Source organism: Molossus molossus, unplaced genomic scaffold, assembly GCF_014108415.1.
Source record: "Molossus molossus isolate mMolMol1 unplaced genomic scaffold, mMolMol1.p scaffold_m16_p_12, whole genome shotgun sequence".
Taxonomy (NCBI): domain Eukaryota; kingdom Metazoa; phylum Chordata; class Mammalia; order Chiroptera; family Molossidae; genus Molossus; species Molossus molossus.
The window spans coordinates 99,826,453-99,848,485 of NW_023425347.1; the positions used below are offsets into that span (position 1 = coordinate 99,826,453).

The 22,033-nt window shown below is 39.3% G+C and overlaps 1 protein-coding gene across 2 annotated transcripts in view; it reads left to right on the forward strand.

Annotated features, from left to right (window-relative positions):
* RERE (arginine-glutamic acid dipeptide repeats) overlaps positions 1–22,033 on the forward strand; it is a 408,992-nt gene that overhangs the window by 268,258 nt on the left and 118,701 nt on the right. Inside the window, exons 1-2 of one of the 2 annotated variants that reach the window (XM_036256632.1) lie at positions 1,870–2,012; positions 17,480–17,528. In XM_036256632.1, the coding sequence (XP_036112525.1) occupies positions 1,987–2,012; positions 17,480–17,528 (75 nt within the window). In that variant the 5' untranslated portion in view covers positions 1,870–1,986. Of the gene's footprint in view, positions 1–1,869; positions 2,013–17,479; positions 17,529–22,033 lie in introns of those variants that run through there. The other variant, XM_036256631.1, reaches the window with a different exon arrangement.

Consider the following 22,033-nt stretch of genomic DNA (forward strand, 5'->3'; position numbering starts at 1 on the left):
TATTTGGCTGCTAGGTTCTAATTTAATTGCTCTTGTTTTTAGAAAGTCTTTTTCTCTAGATTATTTCTAGTTATTTCTGAGTCCTGTTATATACCAATAGGGGAAATGGTCTTCCAACCTGTAGATGCTTGCTTCATGTGCTGGGTCAAAAGCACAACTTATTTCGGTGTACCCGACATTTCTTATGTTGTATAAATTACATTTTCAGCATGATGAGAGTTTTTATTTCATCACAGTGTCAGAACCTAGTCGCACAAACATGAGCACTAGGAAGTGCAATGGGTTCTGCCTTGACTTCAGGAATCTCGAGGACACATAGTATCTGTTAAGCGGTTTTTTAATTTCTTCACACTCCATTACATTTGGAGGAAACAGAATTGGCACTGCTGTTTCCTACTCTGTCTCGTCTTTATACATTTTAGGGAGTTTCATGGTCTTTCTCTTCTTTTTCAAAATTATAACTAAGTCATAATATAAAGAATCATCTCTTAGTTTGCAAAAACTCAGCGTACATATACATCCACAACTAGGATTCTTATATGGCTGACAGCCCAGTTTGCCTTATTTTGGAGGAGAAGGTTGTGGGAGAGGGCGTGAATGTGTTTTTAAAGATTTTAACAGAAAATGCCTTGACTGGTACTGTGGGAAATAGGAATACTTCATAGTGCTCAGTACGACTGGGATGGTGTGGCCTTGCTTACATGGCTTTAGCAGTCTTTTCTGATTAATTTTAAATGAATTCAGCTTTATGGGCTGTGTTCTAAAGAATTGCCTCAAGCCTGGCTGGTGTGGCTCAGTGGTTGAGTGTCGACCCATGCACCGAGAGTCACCGGTTCGATTCCCGGTCAGGGCACATGCCCAGTGGGCCCAATCCCCAGAGGGGGCCATGCAGGAGGTGGTCGATCAATGTTCTCTCTCATCGATGTTTCTATCTCTCTCTCCCTCTCCCTCTCTCTCTAAAATCAATAAAGAAAAACATTTAAAAAAAAAGAAAAAGAGAATTGCCTCAAGTTCTGAGTCAGACCTCCACGTCTTTAGATGTCGGGTATTGGTGGCAGGTGTTCTTTGACCTCTTGATTTGAACCCTTCCTGTTCCTCTTATGTTAGAAGTGCATTCTTTAAGTTAGACATACCCAATTGGGTTAGTATCACTTTAGGAAATGTTTTTATTTGTTATTTGGGGAGATTTTAGAACTTCTTATCTAGAGAAGATGAAGCTCTTCGCAGAGAAGAAATGTTTAGACACTCTGCTCGCTATACCATCTACCCATCTACACTGCGTTTGTAGCTGTGACAGTACCCAGCACTCCATAGCTTTGCCGGGATTGTTCCTGTGCCCTTTTCCTAAATGTTTGAAGTTTTCAGAAAGAAATTTGTGGGGTTGCTCCCCTTAAGTAGCTACTGCCATGTTTTTAAATATATTGCGGTGTTTTCTATTAATCTTATGTATAATTATTCACACCTGTGTCTTTTGATTCTATTCCTCTTGAAGATCTTGCTATTTAAAACCACAATTTATTATTATATTTTTTTAAAGACAAAACTTGCTGTTGTCTTGATAGAACAAGGCATTTATCTGAAGCCTCTCAATGGCTCTGCTCATTGAGTTCCCGGGTGTTGGCTGTCTCAGATCCCCTTTCTAAGGCCCCACTTCCCTGCACACTAGCTTGGTATGCGGGGAGAAGCTGCAGAGTCTGTTGGCTGGGCTTTATTTACGGAAACAGCAGGGTTGAGATTGATTGCGTTGAGAGACAGTGTATGGATGAGGGAGGGTCACAGCACATGCTCAGTCCTGTCAGTGTGAGGGGGAAGTTTCTGCGTTCTGCGTGAAGGCTTAGGTCATAGCACACGCTCAGTGAAAGCTCTATGAGGTCTCTCAGACTGCATGTGCCTCCATTTTGAGTTGTTAGAGTAGAAAAGGGCAGAGTTTTAGCAGTAAGTAGAGGTTCAGGGAGGCAGCTAGACTCACCAGAGCCTCTGTTAGTCATGGATGATCCTTTCAGCCCCTGCAGGTAGGCTAATCTTCCTCTGGCCTCACCGAGACAGTGATGGTTTTTGCTGCTCTTTCTCACTTCTGAAGATGTTTATGAATCATTTCATCATTCATAGTGCATGTTCCTGAGAGCCTTTAATTCAGCCCCGGCTGGCCATGTATGTAGGTGGTGTTGCGAGGCGTGAAATCAGAGCTAAGGATGGGGTCTACCCGGAGATGCATTAAAGCAAATGGGGAACGTTGTGGGTCCCTCTGTCCCCGTCCTCTTACCCTTTCTCTCATCTCTTCCTCTCTGGGTGTAGTTTTAACTTGCTGGGTGCCCTGTGCCGAGCTTGTTTGCCTTCAAGCACCTGCAGAGCAAACCTGCAGGCTGCTGGGTTAGGGAATGCTTGGGCCCCAGAGAAGCTCTGTTTGGATGTTTTAGGAAGGGTGGTAGGTGGGCAGCTATTGGTTGCTTTGAAGGTGGGTGGAACCTGTTTTGATTGAGAGCCTGTTTGCCAGAGCAAATTATAATTCTTGTAATCTTTTCGCGAAGTCTGAAAATGAAATAGTGCACATGTTTTGACATATGCAGGGGACAGTTGCAGATTATAGTTGCAACAATATCACCTTAAAATGAATTTTAAAAACATGAAAGATTATGTCACGCCACATTTTACCATCCAGTGCTGTAAAAGGAAGCAATCTTTTCTTCCTTTTGGGGCTTATGGAAATTTTCTTGGAAATTAAAAAAAATTATGTGCAGTGACATGTGTTAGAAGTTGAGGTTTCAGGTATTTTGTTTATTTATTTTGTATTAGCAGAGGATGGAACTTGTGTATGTGTATTTTGTTGTGTGACTTGTGAATTCTGGAGGAGAGGAGTAAAAAGAGGAGTTGATGCCTATTGAAGAGGAGGCATTGACCAGGCCAGGCTTTGTGCCCACTGCTTGATGGGGCTGGACATTAGTCTTTTCTGGGAGCAGAAGTTCCACTTTTATGTGTCCTGTTTACAGATGATGCTCAGAAAGATGGTTGTCACCATGGTCAACTTAGAGGAGCCAATCTAAGTTGAAGTCTTACCCCAGGAAAATACTAAATGAAGTGTTTAAATTGTATCATTTATTTCTCTTTCTTTTCCCCCTTCTTTCTTTTGATGAAGATTGGAAAAAAATTTGAAGTGGCACTTAAGCTTTGTGCATTTGCAAGGATGAAGGGGAACTGAGTATAGGTGAATGTGCAACTGACAAATTCCTAGGTTGACACAGGGAGAAATTCTTCACGTAGTGAAACAATGACAAGAGGAGGCCCCTAATTTTGATGGAAAGTTTTTGGAAAGTAATAGTGCATTCTAGACACTGAAAATATTGCTAAAGTGTAATCTGGCTCGTAGCAGGTTCAGTTTTGGGATTATGGTTAAGGACGTGAATTATACAGGGATAATTTAGGGTTAGCGCATTTATTACTGGTTTTTAATCTCTTTTTTATTCATGTGAGAGCTGCCTTCTCATTATGATTGTATTTATTTGAATATTACATTTGAGAGTTTGGGACAGATACCACTTTCCCCCAAACCATGAAGTAGTGCTTCTGGAATGTGTCTTATTTCCCTCTATTTAGTAGCATATTTATTCTTCTAAGTATAAAATTGTCCTTTCTTTAGAGAAACTGGGTATTGTAGCACTTGCTGGTCATTCACATGTGGGATCCTTGTAGGACTGAAGGTTCAGATTTATTTTAGAAAACCTTTTACTTGAATTAAGAGAATACTTGTTAGGGAAACAGTTGTGGAGCTGCCTTTCTGTTCTAGGGTCTTTAATTCTTCTGAAACTTTTCTTCTCTCTCTTACATTTAGCAAATTATATGTGAACAGGAAGTTGTACTTGTAGCTCAATCAACACTGGTCAGGTTCCTCCCCCTTGTGTATTTGTGGAGCTTACATGCAGCTACCTGTTTAGGTGGTGAGGGCTTGTAGTTACTATGGCGATCTATGGGAACCCTTTGTTGTTAAGAGTTGAATGTCTATGTTTCAAATCGAGTAAAGTAAGTCACTAGAGCTATATCTTGGGTGGTTTGCATTTGTTCTATATGTTCCTGTTTTGGAAAAATATTTTGGGAATATTATTTGCTGGCCAGCCATCTCCTGGCTTAGGGCTTCTATGTTTGTCTGGCGGTGGTAGAGGTGAAGAACAGCACATGGGAAGTTACTCTCTTGGTTAGTGAAGTTGTCTAGGATCTGTGTTGCTTGGACATTGAAAACATGCTAGTTAGTTTCATTTTAACTAATTACTTCCCTCCTGTTATACTTCTGAGTATTGGGATGTGTTGGTGAATATAGACAGTGTTTCCAAAAGAACGTGAAAGTAAGAGTTTACCAAAATATTGTCCTGATTTTAACTCCTTATCATTACATTAGAATCTTGAATCAGAATCTGAGGTTGAATCACATTTAAAGTGTTCCTCTGTCAGCATAAATTTTGCAGAGTCTATGAATCTGCTCATAACATAGGTCTGTTTTCTACTGCTTCCTAGACTCTTGTCTGGTGTGTTAGCTTATGTATCAGAAGACTGATACGCCCTAAGACTGATGTTCACTATGTTTGATTTTACAGTTGTTTATTGTTCCTCATTCTTTTTCCTTTTTAAAATTTTATTTATTTTTTATTTTTTTAATCCTCACCCGAGCACATTTTTTGTTCAGATAGAGTGGGAGGGAGGGAGGGAGGGAGGGAGAGAGAGAGAGAGAGAGAGAAACATCGACGTTAAAGGGACACATCGAGTGGCTGCCACCCGCACGACCAACCAGGGCTGGGGACAAACTGCAACTGAGGTACATACCTTTAGCGGGAACCGAACCTGGGTCTCTCTGGACCGCAGGCCAACGCTCTAACCGCTGAGCCAAACCAGCCAGGGCTCTTTTTCCTTTTAAATTCATTTTTCCTTTTCCGTTTTACTTTTTGGTCGTTACTGAAATGCATTTTCTTTCCACTAGAGAGGCATTCATTCTAAAGCTATAAAAAAGATCATTAAATGATGGTTAAACATATTGGTCACTAATTTAATTTAGTTAAGTTGTCTAGGATCTGTGTTGCCTGGACATTGAAAACATGCTAGTTTCATTTTAGCTAATTGCTCCCCTCCTGTTGTACGTCAGAGTATCAGGAGGTGACAGAAAATAGAAAATATGGGCTAAAGAGAGGTTTGAAATTGTGTATGTGGTCACAAATCTCCTCTCAAACTGATCATTATCTGTATTGAGCAGTGTCTGATAGAGCGAGAGACAGGTTCTTGAACATATCTTCAAAGCAAATTTGAAAGAAAGCTAATCTAGTCTCATGATGTATACTCTGATACTTTGGGTCTAAGCTAAAATAGTTTATTCTAATTCAGTTGGGATTACTAGACATTATTTCTATAGTTCAGAATTATTTGAACTATACATTTATTTGTGACTATATGATTGATTATCTTCCCTATTAGATTCTAAGCTTCTGGGGCATGGACCATGTCTGTTCTTTAGCCTCAGTTCCCAGTAGAGTGCCTGACAAATGGACCTCCAGCCTAAATATGTTGCATAAATCAGTGGCACCTATGGTAAAAGAAAAGACTAGATTTGGAGTTAGAGGTATGGCTCACATTCCACCTACTACGTGACATTGGATAAATTCCTTCTCTCTGAATTTCAGTTTTCCCTTGGGTCATATGGAGATAAATAATAGTTCTGACAGTTGTTATTAAGATTGGATGAAACAGTGTGAAAGTGGCATATAGTTGCTCAGTGTATTATTGTTACTCATTCAAAGGCCAACTCTACAGTTTCTTGTAGGTATGCTTCTCTCAACAACATCTGTATTTTTTGGTCAACCTGTTTAATGAAAACAATGTTAAGAATTATGTTAGGAATTCTGGTAAGTTAGTGACCAATATGTTTAACCATTATTTCCTGATCTCCTTTTTTCTTATGGTCTTTGGGTGTTTATAGTTTTATTTACACTTCTTGAATAGCTTTTTAGAGAAGCTTTACTTCCATATTGCATAACATTTGGTATGTTCAGCATTTAGTGCTGTTCTTTTCTTACCACTTTTTCTAACGTGTATGTGTGTGCTTGTGTTGCCACCAGAGGTGCTGCTGGCTCTCTCCCTTCCCCAATATTCTCACCACTACAGTGAAGAGGAGTAAGGTGATGGTCATATTTTTTATAGCATTAAAATTTTTTAAAAATACGTTTTTATTGATTTTTTTTTTTAGAGCGAGCAAGAGAGAGAGACATCAATGTGAGCAAGAAACATTGGTCAGTTGCCTCCTGCATGCCCCCTCCTGGGGATTGAGCTTCAAACCCAGGCATGTGCCCTGGCTGGGAATTGAACTGGGACCTTCAGTCCATAGGACAATGCTCAGTCCATTGAGCCACACCGGCTGGGCTTTATAGCATTTTTCAGACTTCCCACTCAGAACAAAATGACATTTAGATGTGCATTGTAGACCTACTTATTTGTGCCAAAGTCCCTCTTTTTCTGAGGACACTCTATTTCTGTTTATTATGAAGTTTGATTTCAGTCCGGCCTCTGTAGCTCAGTGGTTGAGCGTCGACCCATGCACCAAGAGGTCACCAGTTCAATTCCCGGTCAAGACACATGCCCAGGTTGTGGGCCCGATCCCCATTGTGGGGCATGTAGGAGGCAGCCAACTGATGTTCTCTCTCATCAGTGTTTCTATCTCTCTCTCCCTCTTCCTTTCTCTCTCTAAAAATCAATAAAGGGAAAAAAAAAGTTTGATTTCAGTGTGCAACAACCCAGCAACATTTCTGGTCAGGAGATTGGCTTAATCTTCAAATACTGCTGCTTTATAAATTATTTGAATCACAGTGGGATTTTAAAAATACAGTGATACCTCGGTTCTCGAACGCCTCGGTTTTCGACCAAATGGAGATTCGAGAAACTTTTGTCTCGGAATCCGAACAAATATTTGGAACTCGAACTTCCGAGATGAGCCGAATGGCGTTCATTCGGCCCAGCGCGCCTTGCTTGCGTCATCAGTGTGAGTGCAGAGAGAGAGTCACGCTTTGTGGAGTCACGCTTTCCTATTGGTTTCATTGCTTCGGTTCTCGAACAATTCGGTTCTCGACCGTCCTCCTGGAACGAATTATGTTCGAGAACCGAGGTATCACTGTACAGCCATCCCTCGTTTATCGCGGTTAATCGGTTCCAGACTCTAGCAGTTGCACCTGGTGTTAAAGGATTCTTGGGGTGCTCGAAAACTTAGGCCCACAGTCGATAGATACATACAGTATTTTAATTGTAATATAGGGGTGTATAATTGACTCAGTCAGCTGAGCACACGCTGTATCATTTTCACTGTCTCGATCAACTTTTTAACAAATATATTTGAAAAAAATGCGATAGAGTGAAGCCACGAAAGTCGAAGCACGAAGTGGCGAGGGACGACTGTAAGTTTGTTCTAAAGTATCAGATATGTGTGTGTGTGTGCGCACACGCGTGCCCGCACAGCTTTGTGTCGGACTGTGGTCCTTAAAGCTGTTTCCTTGTTTGCAGCCAGTGATGACAGTAAACCCCAGGAGGAGCCTGAGGTGGGATGCAGACATATTCCATGGGCAGATACACTGAATGTTGTTATGTAACAGGCAAGGCCAGACAAGACATATAGACAGTGGAGTAAAGTCATTGTATTGCTTTGAAACCAGATTCTTTCTTATATGTTGTTTAAAATTTTTTAAACCATTTTTTCTGATATTAAATACTGTGTAGAGGCCATGTTTACTGTACCTTATTGTCGGCATGGAAATTCTTCCTAATCCTCAGCCAGTGTCTAAATTCTTAGCTTGGCTTCTGAATTATATGTAGGAGACCCTGTGGAGGGAAGCGGCTCTGTGGCCTGGAGTCCTCTGTAATTAACTGAGCTGTAACCCTTAGAAAGAGCACCTTTATCCCCTTAATCCTTGGTTTCTTCTGGTAAACTGGAAGATTTGATTAGATGGGACTTCCATCAGAGAGTGTTTAGAATATTGTGATTCTCGATTTTGGAGGAGTTCCTATCTTGATCTTTGCATTTGTGTATGAATTTGGAACATTAACTCTTTCAGCTGTTGACTGATTTTCTTTTTCTTTTCTTTCTTTTTTTTCATGAATACTGAATTTTGTTCATGCTGAACACTTTATCAAATTTGTTTCAGATTAATTTTGCTTGGAGGGCTAATCGTCTGTGACAAGTGACTGAATGCTTAGTTGCTATCTATGGCTAACTAATAATTGAGTTAAAATATTGGAGTCATTTGTTCATTTAAGATCTATTTAGTGAATGCCAGTGTGCTCTGACATGTAATTGGGAGCTAAAAACAGACTTGGTTCCTGCCCACATGGTGCTTTTGGTCTAACAGGCAGGCATCCTTTGAAATAAATAATTACGCAAAATAAATATAAAATCGTGACTGTGATAAGGACTGAAGAAGAGATAGGTGTTGCATTGGGAGCTCAGAGGAATTAGCTTCTGTTCTCACTTACTGCCAGTACGTTGAGCTAATAATAGTAATGACTACTATGCAACAGGAGCTGTGCCTACTTCTTTCCAGAGATCAGTTTTTATTTTTACAGCAACCTTGTAAACTAGTTGTTAAAAATGTCATTTCATTGATGAGGAAACGGGCTCAGAGAGATTGAGTTATGTCTTCAAAGTCATGCTTAGAGCTAGCAAAACCTTGGTAGTAACATTTTAATCCACGTTCATTAGACTCTGAAATCTGAGCTCTTCCCCTGCTCCTGAGCAGCTAGACACAGGTGTGTCTAATAGCTCTTCCCTCCTAGTAGTGGGGTGCCAAAGTTGTGGAGCATCCTGGTAGGATGTACAAAAAAAAAACAACAAAAAAAACATGGTGATTCTTTCAGATTTAGGGAAAATATTTTCTATCTGAAAATGAATGAGAATATGTTCTGGAATAGAATACAAAATTTACATGAATTTTTAAGATACGATGTTAGACTTTAAAGAAATCACAGGCTTGTTATCCTTTAGAATATGTATTCATGTTGGACAAATCTGAGAAACCCTCTGCACTGTTCCAGTCTTCCTCCTCATCAGCCTAATTTTCATGCCTGTCCACCCTTCTAAAAGGAAGTGATTCTGATAGATTGCCTTTCTGTTTTCCTAAAATTTGGTGTATTTTTTCCTGACCTACAGTCCATTTCTGTGGTCATTTTCTGAATGAGGTAATAGAATATCTGGTCTTCTTTTTGTTGATTTCATGTCAGTCTTCCTGCTTAATTCAACACAGTGTAGAAAAGAGAAGAATGATCTCTCTGAGCGTTGCCATATGAAGGACAGGTAAAGGAAGATTGCACAGTGATTCATTCACACGTGACACCAGCCACAGAGCAGGGCTCTGACTTGAGAGTTATCAGGCCCAGCCTTTTGGGAATTGGCCAAAGGCCACACTGCTATTAATTCTGTGTTTGGGGTGGGGACGAGGTCTGGGTTATGATGGGAAGTTAATGCCAGCTCCTCTAAAAGGCCTCTGTTCTACCATCTCATGTCATTTCCCCTAGATCCCATGTTCTTGACCCTCTTCTTCCCCTATATACCCAAGTCCTTGTCTCAAGCAGTTACCATGCTCATGTAGAGATATTTGGGTGCCTTGATCAAATGTTCACAGACCCTTGCCTCCCTCACTCCATCCCATCTCACTAGGATGAAGAAGCGAATCTGTCTGGGCAGGCTCCTTTTTCCAGCTAACACGCTCTTCTCAAGGAGTCCTCTCTGTGTCTAGCCAGCCAGCCTTCTCATCTCCTTTGCATAGAGGCATCTCCCTTTTTGATATTCAGTTGCAGGCTTCCTGCTCCTTTCTGTCCATTCCCTGTTTACTTCTTAGACTAAAATGTTTCCATGGTAACAGGTTACTTTTCAAAGGGAACATCTTGTCATTTTATTTAATCCACTGCAGCTGAAGAGGCCTGAAATATTAAGTTGTAGTTGCCATGGATACTGCTTTGTTACATTGGTTTCTTTTGTATCCGATTTCATATACAATGTATTTCTTTTTTTTTTTAATACTCAAGGAATAAACACAATGACTTACCATTATTGTAATTTGCCTTCTGGGACTATTTTTTCATATTCCAAAGCACAGATTTATAGAATAATGAGGACTGAGTCTCAGCTGATTTGAAAATCATGTATTATTTACATTAGCCACACAGAGGAATTTCTCTCTGCTGGTGAGGATGGTGGCAGTTCTTTTTTTTAACGTATGATTCACAGTTAAGGATTTCTCAAAAAAGATGACCCATACCAGAGATCCTTTAATAAACAGAGAAAAAAAGAAATTCGTGACTTGAGTTAATTCCTGAATTTCATTGCTCATTAGCTGTGGCATCCTTTCTTTAGTTCATCTCTCTACAGTATATTTTGCGGGGAATCTGTCATTTAATCAACTTTTCTCATGTCTGGCTTTCTTATCCTCAGTTTGTCTGTAATGCTGTACTCAGCTAACCTCTTCTTTTGACTTTTTAAAAACTTTGAATTTTTTAGGTGCACAGGAAGTTGCAAGATGCTACAGAGTGCTGCCCTGCACCCTTCTCTCACTTCCCCCAATAGGTACATTGTATATGATGTAGTGCAATATCAAAACCTAGACATCGGCATCAGTACAGTGTGTGCATAGTCCTGTGTCATTTCATCACAAGTGTAGCTTTGTGTACCTACCACCATAATGTAGATTTATGTGGTCCATCATCACACAGATTTACCCACCCTCTCCCCTCTCCTTCACTGTTCCTAACACCTTGCCACCACTAATCTTTTCTCCATCTCTATAAGTTTGTCATTGTCATAGTGATACATAAATTGGCCTTTAACGTGGCTTTTCTTTTCTAATATGATTTTCAAGCTTTAAAAAACCCTCTTTTTGATTATTTTGTCTTGCTTTAGTGCTTGAAATGAACATAGAACTGAATTAGAGAAAAGGATATGGTTTCTCATTCTGGTTCTATTTGTTTGTAAGTAGTACAATTCTGGTTCCATAACTCAATCACTCTGCCATATGGGACTGTGATTGGGAGTTCTGACGTTGGAGTTAGCTAAACTTGACTTTGAATCCTGGTTTTTTCACATGTTGGCTCTGTAATCTTCGTCAATTTCTTAACCTTTCTTAGGTTCAGTTTCCTTATCTGGCCAGGTAACAGTAGCACCTACTTTACAGTCATCCTTAAGATTAAATAAGAAAATATATTGAATTTGCTTGGCTTGAAATGCCTGGCACAGAGCAAATGTTCAGTGTATATGTTAGATTCTTTATTGATATTACAGTTAATACTGCTATTAATTAAGCAATGCTGTATATCAAGCAGAAACCTTATGTAGCTGTGTTGTTTAAACACAAGATAGAATGAGATCTGGATTTCTGTGAATATCAGTACTAATATTTCAATCAATTTCAAGATATGAATTAATATGTAAAAGGAGGTAATACTGTAGAGTCCCTAGAACAGATGTAAAGTACTCAATTGTTAGCTATTGTGCTACTAATCGATGGGTAACCCTGGAATTGTCTGGATTAGGGACCTTTTGAATTTTAGCCTCCGATACTTTTTAAAGTCCAGAATGCTTCATAAGCAGCACTTCTAAAAGTGTGGTTTGTGGACCCCATTATAAATTGTATCAAACCCTAACCCTTGAGGTCTGTCTTTGTGATGTTCTTTGTGAAGAAATGGGAAGTGACACGAAAGACTTCTGTTGCATGCCCAAGGACATAGACTGTTTAGAGGCTCACCTCGCCACTTTTCCCATGCACACCATTTTTATTTGAGAGAATAACTGACAAACTGGTTGTTCAAACTTGGGTAACTGGCAGACACTTAATTGAAAGTGGAAGAAGTAAGCCTGCCATTTCAAGGAAAACAATAGCTCATATTTGCTAATGGTAAGATTTAAGCTTCAGAGTAAAAATTAGGATTTTGAAAAACTGGACCCACCACTTTGAGTTTGACAGCTCTTTTGCACCCATAGGCTTTTCTTATGAGACAGGTGGTGATATTAATGAGTGTGATTTTTTTTTAAGTGTAATGTGCCCTGGTCAGTTTGGCTCAGTGGGTAGAGTGTCAGCCCGTAGACCAAAGAGTCGTGGGTTCGATTCCTGGGTTGAGGGTTTGATCCCCACTCTCGGTTGGGGTTGAGCAAGAAGCAACCAGTTGATGTGTCTCTCTCGCATCGATGCCCCTCCCCCCAAATCAATGGAAAAAGATCCTTGGGTGAGGATTAACAACAACAACAACAAGTGTGTAATGAATTGTATTGATATTTGGAAGATCTGCAAAACTTAGTGAACTAATATTTTCCATCTAACCAATGAATGACATTACAAAATCATGTCTTGGTAGAAGCTTTATCCATAGACCAAGACAGACTAATGGATTTTAATGTAAGAATCCAGAAGGTCATTAATAAGGTTTCAGATTCACATTGGCCAAAATTCTTTAAGAAACAATCACTTGTTGAGTTTCGGTGTAGTATCAAAAAGAATATCCATAATTAGCAAAAAGGTATTAAAATATTTTTTGCTTTTCTAGTTACATATCTGTATGAGACAAGATTTTCCTCATATACTGTATATTAACCAAACCAACATGTTGCAACATATTGAATGTAGAAGCAGATATGAGAATCCAGCTATCTTCCATTAAAGAGATTTGCAAAAATGTGAAACAGTGCCTTTATTTTCACTGTTTTTCTGTGTAAGTACAGTCATGTTTTATAAAAAATTTTATGCGTGTTAATATGCATAAATAATGAGCTTATTGCTATAAATAAATATTTCGAAACTTAGTTGGGATGCTCAGTAATTTGAAGAACATGAAAGGGCTTTTTACAAAGATATCACTGAAAGTTGAGAAGGGAGCCCCTACCCCTTTCAAAGCCAGAGCCAAAACTTTGAAGACAAAGGAAAGCAATGCCACACAAAAAATGAAGATCCGCACACCACCCACCTTCTGACGGCCAAAGACAGCCTAAATGTCCTTGGAAGAGCTTCCTCGGGAGAAACAAGCTTGACTACTGTCATCGTCAGATTCCCTCTGACTACTGAATCAGCCATGAAGAGGATAGAAGACAACAATACATTTGTGTTCACTGTGGATGTCAAGGCCAACAAGCACCAGATCAAACAGGCTGTGAAAAAGCTCTATGACACTGACGTGGCCAAGGTCAACACCCTGATCAAACCTGATGAAGAGAAGAAGGCATATGTTTCACTGACTCCTGACTATGATGCTTGGGATATTTCCAACAAAATTATGATCATCTAAACTGAGTTCAGCTAGCTAATTCTAAATATACACTTTTTACACTGTAAAAAAAATGTGAAGGGGTTTGAGAATTGTTTACCTAAGGGGAAAAATGTAGTAGTCAGCATATGATTATCAAATGTTTTCTACACACTGTTGATACTACATTTAAGTAATAATTCCTGGTGATTTTTGTCAAGTTTTACATCTTAGTAGTCCAGAGATATTTATGCAGTCAGGGAACTTTTAATTTGTCCCGAATGCATAATAATGCCAGGCAGGGACTGTATTAGACTCTGGGGGGATACAAAAAATGAATTAAATCTCAGTTCTTGTATTTTAGAAGCTGATAGTCCCAGAGTGGTGGAGGTAGGAAATGTTCACATAGCAGACTTATCCTCTACAGTGCAGTGTGAGCCATAAGAGGAGCCTTCGGGAAGAAGGGAGGAGTGAGGCAGCAGGGGAGGAATGTTTGATTTAACAGTTTGGATGCTGTCAGAAGAGGGGAGGGTGGTGATAGTTCTGTGGATTTTAGGTATAGCTGGATCCTGGCAGTTTCCTATGAAGCCTACTTCTTATCTTTCATCTTTAGTTCATATTTTGACAGTTCTTCTGTTGGATGCAGCCAGTTCTCACTAATGGGTTCTGTTGCTATCTATCTTTTTTTATCATGGACCTAAAAAGTATTTCTGCCATTTATTCTGTGTTTGGGAGTTCCTGGACATGGCAGCTAATGCCAGTGTCTGCTTCCCTAAGATCCTGACCCTGCTCAAAAATAACTGTTGTGTCTCTTAGTGTGAAATCCTAATATTTGAAAGCTGCATATGATTCAGAAATGCTTTTGTTGTAAAAATTGATTTGTAAATATGTTTTTTTTAAAGTTCTTTGTTTTACCTTTATTTTGTACTTTTTACTTACTCACCTTATAGTAGCCTTCATGAATGAGAGAAAACTTTTTCAATTTAGGCTCTTAAGATTTCCCCAACACATTTTTTTCCCTCACTTGTATTATTATTAGCAGTATTAATAATTATTAGCCTCCATTTTTACACATATAAATAAGGTCTAATTAGTTCTATTCAATAAGGTATTTGGGGGGTTTGTTTTTATTAATGTGGTACATTTCTTGTTGAAATTTTTAAAACATTTTCTTTATTGAGTTTTAGAGAGAAAGAAAGGGAGAGGGAGAGAGAGAGAAACATTGTTGATTGGTCACTTCCTGCATGTTCCCCACTATGGATTGGGCCCACAACCTGGGCATGTGCCCTGACTGGGAATCGAACTGGCGACCTCTTAGTGCATGGGTCGATGCTCAACCACTGAACCACACTGGCCGGGCAATTGTGGTATAATTTTAAGCTAATATGACATTGGTTTATTAAAATATTAAAAGAAAATAAGAACAAAAAAACATAAAAGAGAAAAAGTATTAAAATGAAATGAACCAGGAATGTTTGTCTTGGAATTATGAAGGACTTAGCAGTATCTGTAGCAGTAATGGGAAATGCTTTCATAACCAAACACTTGAAAATCTTGGCATAACATAGACCTTCTAGAACAACCTGAGAGAGGAGCTGTGGGTACAAATTACTGGATGGGCTGTGGCTGCAGCTTTCTGAGATGATAATGTTTTGGCTGGACTTAAATGTAGGCACACAAACATTTGGAAAGTATTTAGAAATAAAGGAGAAACTTTTGGCAGCTAGTTTGGTTCATAGCTAGTTATGAAACAAAGGGACAAGTTAGAAGGGAAATTGGTAATACTAACTGCTTATTTTTTTAAAAACGGTACTGGTGATTGATAGTCTCCTGGTCCAGTGGTTCTTCTCCACACCTCCCTAAACAGCTTCTTATGATTCTTACAGAGCCCTGCTAGAACAGTTTATCTTCTGGCTTCTGTTTTTCAACATGTCCGCCTCCTGAAGACACGAAGATGGCTTATATTTTATGTCTGCACTTCATGCAAGCTTTTCCCCCACCATGTCCCTCTCTCTCCCTCAACCTGCTGTCTTTGCAGGGCTTTCCTCCCATTTGTGGAGCCAGCCCTCTGTTGTGCTTGTCGTCTCCTTCAGAGGTCTCTTTGGAACTTAACCCATTCATTGACTGTCTGCTCCTGAAGCCTGCCTAATTTTGGCCACTCCCCTTATCAGTTTTGTACTCTGTTTCTCCTGAAATGCTTTGTGCTCATGAACATAGAGATTGAAATTTTTCTGGTATTTTGGGGATGGATGCTACCTCCCCTGGTAGGTGGGGTGTAAGCTCAAAAGTACTGGGACACACGTTTTTTCTTTTTGTTACTCATCTCTCCTTTGTCATATCTACTGGCCACCTTTGCCCAGATAAGACTCTTCATGAGTAAAATTGTTGGATTAAAAATGAAGGAAGTGCTGGACCCAAGGCCTCTGAAGGAAATAATAGTTTTTTAAATTCACTTTAACAACTTCATACATAATGGTGGGCAAATCAGATCCACAGGAGAGAAACAAGAGACTGCTTCCTCTTCGGTGCTTTGCTGTTTTGTTTTGTTTTTTTGTTCAGATAGAGTGGGAAGGAGAGAGAGGAAGAGAGAGAGAGAGAGAAACATCGATGTGAAAGGGGCACATCGAGTGGTTGCCTCCCGCATGACCCAACCCGGGTCTCTCTGGACCGCAGGCCGACGCTCTAACGGACTGAGCCAAACCGGCCAGGGCAGCTGTTTTATAGTACTCTTCAGCTTAGTGCAAGGCGACACATACTCACTGATCAGCTCTCGCTATGTAAAGTCTCCTCCTGGGCACTAGTGTCAATTCAGTGACTGTAAACCCAACAGAGACTGGTCACTGGACACAGAAAAGGTTTTCCTAATGTTACACACAGGTAGCTGGGAACTGTGAGCTCTGGGAGGGCAGGGACTATATTTCTTTGTTCTCCGTCATACACTCAGTAAGTACCCTATGCATGGCCTGGGACAAAAAAGATATTCAATGAATATTTCATGGAGTGAAAAGAGGAAGACTCCCTACACTTTTCTGGGTGTGTGGAGTGAAATGGGGAGGACATCAAGAAAGACTTCTTGGAAATAGTGGCTTTTAAAAGGAACTTGGATGGTTAGGATTTGGAGCAAGGGAGGGGTGGGCCTTGCAAGTGCAGTAAAAATGGCATAGACCTGCTGTCTCGGGGTTGTGACCTAGGTTTCTGTGACATGGCTAAACACCAAGAAGGTCCACATCGTTGGTAAAGTGGGACCTGTTACGGTGCCTCCTTCAGGAAAATGGTGAAGAAAATTGAAATTAACCAGTATGCCAAGTACATATGCTTCTTCTTTGGTGAAACTAAGATGAAGAGACGAGCTGTGGGATCTGGCACTGTGGTTCCTGCATGAAGACAGTCGCTGGCGCTGCCCTTGCAGCCACATCTGCCATTAGAGGACAGGAACTGAAAGACCAGTAGAAGTTTCACACGTCGAAACACTGCTGTCCTATAGTAAATGAGTTAATTTGTGTAACAAAAAAGAAAAAAAGAACAGCATAGACTGAAATGAGAGAAGCCCTTTCACCTCCAAGACCTGCTGAGCTCATTCCCTCTCATGTCTTTCATCTCTGCTCAGGTTTCACTTTATTAATAAGACCTTTCATGACTGTCCTGTAGAAAGCTGTAAAAATATTTCATCATTTACCATCTACACAATTCCTTGGCCTTTATCATCATCTGACCTATTATTTGTTTTTGTTTCTTACCTGAACTAGAATATAAGTTCCAAGAAGGCAAGAACAGTGTTCTGTTCATTGCTTTAATCTCAACACCTAGGATAATTCCTGACGTATAGTTGATGCGTAATAAATATTTGTTGAATGAAGTAATGAGTGAATGACCCAGTATGTATGCTCGGAACCATAAATTACCTTGTTTATATTTTAATAAGGTTTATTGTAGGGCACCCTGAAATGTTTGAAAAGAATAAGCATCTATTGGAATTACACTGTCGGCATGCGCCTCTTTCTGAGGCATGGAAGCAGTGATGGTAAAGGCACTCCACCAGGAAGCTGCAGTCGTGGGGTTTTTAGGAGAAAAAGTTGAGAGATGTATGAGGTGGGGGGTGTACATGTACAAGGCAGCATTAGAAATAGTGGATTCTTCCTGAGTTATACCTCATTTATTTGAAGTGGATTATTTTCCTTGAAAAATATGTGAACGTTTATGTCAAAACTACATTTGCTAACAAAATCTGTTTTCCTGACAGGAGGCTGAACAGTACCCAGGGAGAAATTCGTGTCGGTCCTAGCCATCAGGTAAAGTGCATTTCAGTAGCTTCCTTGATAGGTTTTTATTTCTTATTCTGCTTCCCTTTTATTCTGTTGAGGAGCAACTTAGAACTGTTGATATCTCTACAGGCATTTTTATATAAATGCACAGGTTTCTTTTTCCAGATTACCTCATACTTTTATTTTTTAATTATGGTAAAATATGCATGATGTAAAAATTATTCTAACCATTTTTAAGTATATAATTAAGTGGCATTAAGTACATTCATAGTGTGTAGTCATCACCACCATCAACTTCCAGAACTTTTCATCTTCCCAAACTGAAACCGTCCCCCCTAAACATTAACTCCTCATTCTTCTGCCCCTCAGCCCCTGGCACCCACAAATCTACTCTCTGTATAAATTTTCCTAGTCTACATACCTCAGATGAGTGGAACCACACAGTATCTGTCCTCTGTGTCTGGCTTATTGTACTTAGCACGATGTCTTCATGGTGCACACAGGTTGTAACGTGTTGGAATTCAATTCCTTTCTAAGGCTGAATAGTCGATCCATCGTACGTATATATCAACTTTTGTTTATCCATTCACCCATCCGTGAACAGTTGGTTACCACATACATTGATTTTAACTTCTTAAAAGCTCTCTTTCCTTCAGAAGAGTTAGGATGGTTAGGATACTTGTCAGATGGTAGCTTGTTGTATTGTGACCTGTGCCCCCTCTCATGCTTTATTTGGTTTACTGAGACTCTGGTGTCATGTTTGTCATCTCTTCCTTTGATCTCTCTGTCAGTTAGGATGCTTTGATGGGCAGGAGCAGAAAACTCGGGCTGAACTTGGCTGTTTATGGTCCCACAAATCATCACACCCTGGTCAAGCAGGACCAGGCTCTGCTTCTCCGTGGCTATCCTGGTGCTTGGCTGTCCCCTGTGTGCTGGCTTCCTCCTCAAGCCGTTAGCTGACTTCACTGATCCTAAGATGCTCTTCTTTCCTTCACTTCTCATTATCTCTGACGGACTTCATTGTACAGTCTGTGGTATGATTATAATGTAATGGGCAGCATTTCTCCTTACTAAATGCACATAAACTAATAGTGGATCTTACAGTGAATGAAATACAGCAAATGTTGAGGGGATCATTCTTCTCTTCCCTCTAGAAGAAAGGAACATTCTCCCAGAAGGTTTCCCTTAATCTTCATCTCATTGGCATAGATTGGGTCATGTGTCCACTTCTAAGCCATTAGGAAAATGGGTTTAGATCATTGTGATTGGATTTGGAATGGATGTTGGTTGGAGTCAGCCACTGTGGCAAGCACATACGAGAGATGCGAGGTACAGGCAAATTCCGTATAAGGTACAGAGGTTTTAGTAGTCTATCTAGTTAGTCATTTTTCTGTCTGGTTTTGAGTATTTCTTGTATGTCATTCATATTTTAAAAATTTATTTTAACTCTGTAATGAGAAAGAAATTAAGAAGCAAAGGAATATTAAAACCAAAACACAGAACCATCAGGGGCATCTAATTACTAGAAGATACTTCTCATCCCAGAACTAGGATTATAACAGACAGGCAGAAAGAGGCTGCAAGAGGACACTTCTCTTAATGTCTGCCTCGTTCAGGTGTAGTAAGTCCTCACTTAACATTGTTGATAGGTTCTGCGACTAAGTGAAACAACATATAATGAAACCAATTTTACCATAGGCTGATTAATACAAACAAGAGTAAACTAAAGTTCCTATCGCATATCTCCAGCATTAAAATGAAATGACAGTGAACAAAAGGACCTACTGTATATTCTTTTCTTGGTGTGACCTGTTCGGTAGTGCTGACTACCATCTCTCCACTGTATTTTCTGTGCCTTCAGGCCTAGGACTTATGTTTTAACCAGGGGATCCAGTACCAGCCTGGTACCACTCGATTACATCTCCCTCTCTCTGCTCTTTCTTCCCACTCTATTTTAACACCTATTTTTTTTTCTTCCTCTGTGTGTTTCCAGTGGCTTGAGATCATTGTAGTAGAGTTTTATTTTACAGATTTTTTTTCTCCCTACCGTAACAGAAAAAGTGGTTTTTAAGTAAAAGATGCTTAAGTTCTTAGAAGTTAACAGATTTACTATGCTTGGATTTTTGTATACTTTCACTTAAAATCAGATATTTTTTTAATGTCAGATTTTAAATATATTCTGTATGGTTTATCTTCAAAAAGAAATGTTTCAGAGCACCAAATATAACAGGATCTTTTTATGAATTGGAAACATTTACCTTCTTAAAATTTTTAACTTTGTTATTAGGTAAAATATTAACATATGCAAAAGTAGGGAATGGTAAGTACAGTAAACCTCCTTAATCCTATTACTCTCCTTTCACACGTATTATTGTAAAACTTGCTTAATTTATTCTTTCTCACATCTCTTCCACCATTATTTTGAAATGAATCAGAACTGTATCATTCACTTGTAAATATCCTAAATATAAGAGCTCTTTCAAGAAACAGTCACAATATATCACACCTAATAGAAATGAGCAATTTCTTTTTCTTTTTTTTTTTTAATCCTCACCCGAGGATATTTTTCCATTTATCTCAGATAGAGAGGGAGGGGGAGAAACATTGATGTGAAAGAGATACATTGACTGGCTGCCTCCTACACAACCCTGACCAGGGCTGTGGACGAACCGCAACCGAGGTATGTGACTCTGACCGGAATCGAACCCGCGACTCGTTGGTCCACGGGCCGACGAAAATGAGCAATTTCTTAATATTCATTTGTCCACCATGTCCATGTTACCCTAATTGCTTCTCTCACTTTCTTTCTCTCTTTTTTTGGGGAGTTACAGTTCAAGTTGGAATCTAAATAAGGGTCGTGCTTTGCAACTGGTTGATATATCTCATAAATCTCTTTTAATTCATGTTTCTCATATTTCTCTCCCCCCTCTCAATATGTGGGTTGAATAAGCTGAGTATTTTGCCCTATAGGGTGTTCCACTGTCTGGATTTGGCTGTTCGAATCTTTGTGTGTCATTAAACTTGTTCCCTTGTCCTGGGCATATCTTGAAAATTAGTAGTTAAGTCTAGGGATTTAATCATACTCTAGTTTGGTACTCTTACCTGGCAAGAATAGTTGAAGTTGGTGCTCTGTGGGTCTACCAGGAGGCACTGGTGTCTTTTAATGATGATTTGCAGCCTTTGCTTGTTACTTAGACCCACTATTTAATTAGGGATCTCAAAATGGTGATATTCTCATCCTACCATTCCTTGATTTATTAGCTGACTACATGAAGCTTCCCCCTTAACTATTTGATTCCCTGGATCATAGGAAAAGAAAGATTAATGCTTGACTCTCCCCTCAGTGTACAGATTTCAAAATACAGAGTTGGTTCCCCCAATACCTTTCAGCAGTGACCAATAGGTTTAAGATTGTTTATTATATGCTAACTGTTGCAGTTATTCTAATTGATGATTAAATGATCTGTTTTGGGGATAGATAAGAGCCTCTTCCTGCTGTCTTCTGTGTCCTTTTGACTCCACCCTAGTGGACTTTGGTAGGTTCCTTTTATCTGGTATGACATGATTGTAATGTCTCATCTTGTTACATTCTCTACCCTAGATCTGGAATTAAACTTTTCGCATAAGAGCCCTCATTATTTCAGTGGGAAGTGATGTATTTTTTTTCCTGGCTGCTAGGGAGTTTATTGTTATTAGGTTGGCTACTGTTTCCAGGCCTTTTTAGGGAATGGATTAGGAAATAGGCTTTTGCTTTCATTTTCTTCTTTTTTTAAAGATAAAATATATCATGGCTTCTTAATAGTTCAAATTCAAATTTTTATATAGATCTTATATTAATTTTATTTTTCTTTCATCCAAATCTGTATCTTTTTCTTATTTCTTAAATTCCTTTTTTAAATGACACCAGCATAAGTATTTGCTTTAATCCCATAATACATTTGAGCAGCTCAGAATAGCAGTACTCACACTGATACAAATAATATGATTATCCAAAACAGTGTACTATTAATTTTTTTTTTTTTTTTTTTTGGGCCTCACAGTATGTCCCACTAGGGTTGTAAAGGCAAAACAAGGCGTTTTAGTTACTTAAGATAGTTCCTGAAGAGGAAGTAACTCAATGCATATTTAGGTGCTTTGTTTCATTTTGCTTCAGAGTTTTTAAGGGATTATTATTTTCTAAACTTAATTTTGTATTTATAATTGTGTAAAATAATTTACACGGTTCCAAAGTTAATTATATAAACAAAGTATATCCAAAAGTCTACCTTCTATCCCTGTCTCCTCCCCTTGTTCCCTCTCTTCCTAACAGATAATTGTGGTTGTTGTTTTTTTAATATGTTTTCTTTCTTTCCTTTTTTTTTTTAATCCTCACCTGAGGACATTTTTGCATTTATCTTCAGATAGAGTGGGAGGGAAAGAGGGGGGAAGAGAGAGAGAGAAACATTGATGTGAGAGAGACACATTGAGTGGTTGCCACCCACACAACCCCTTCTGGGGCAGAGAACAAACTGCAACCCAGGTACATGCCCCTG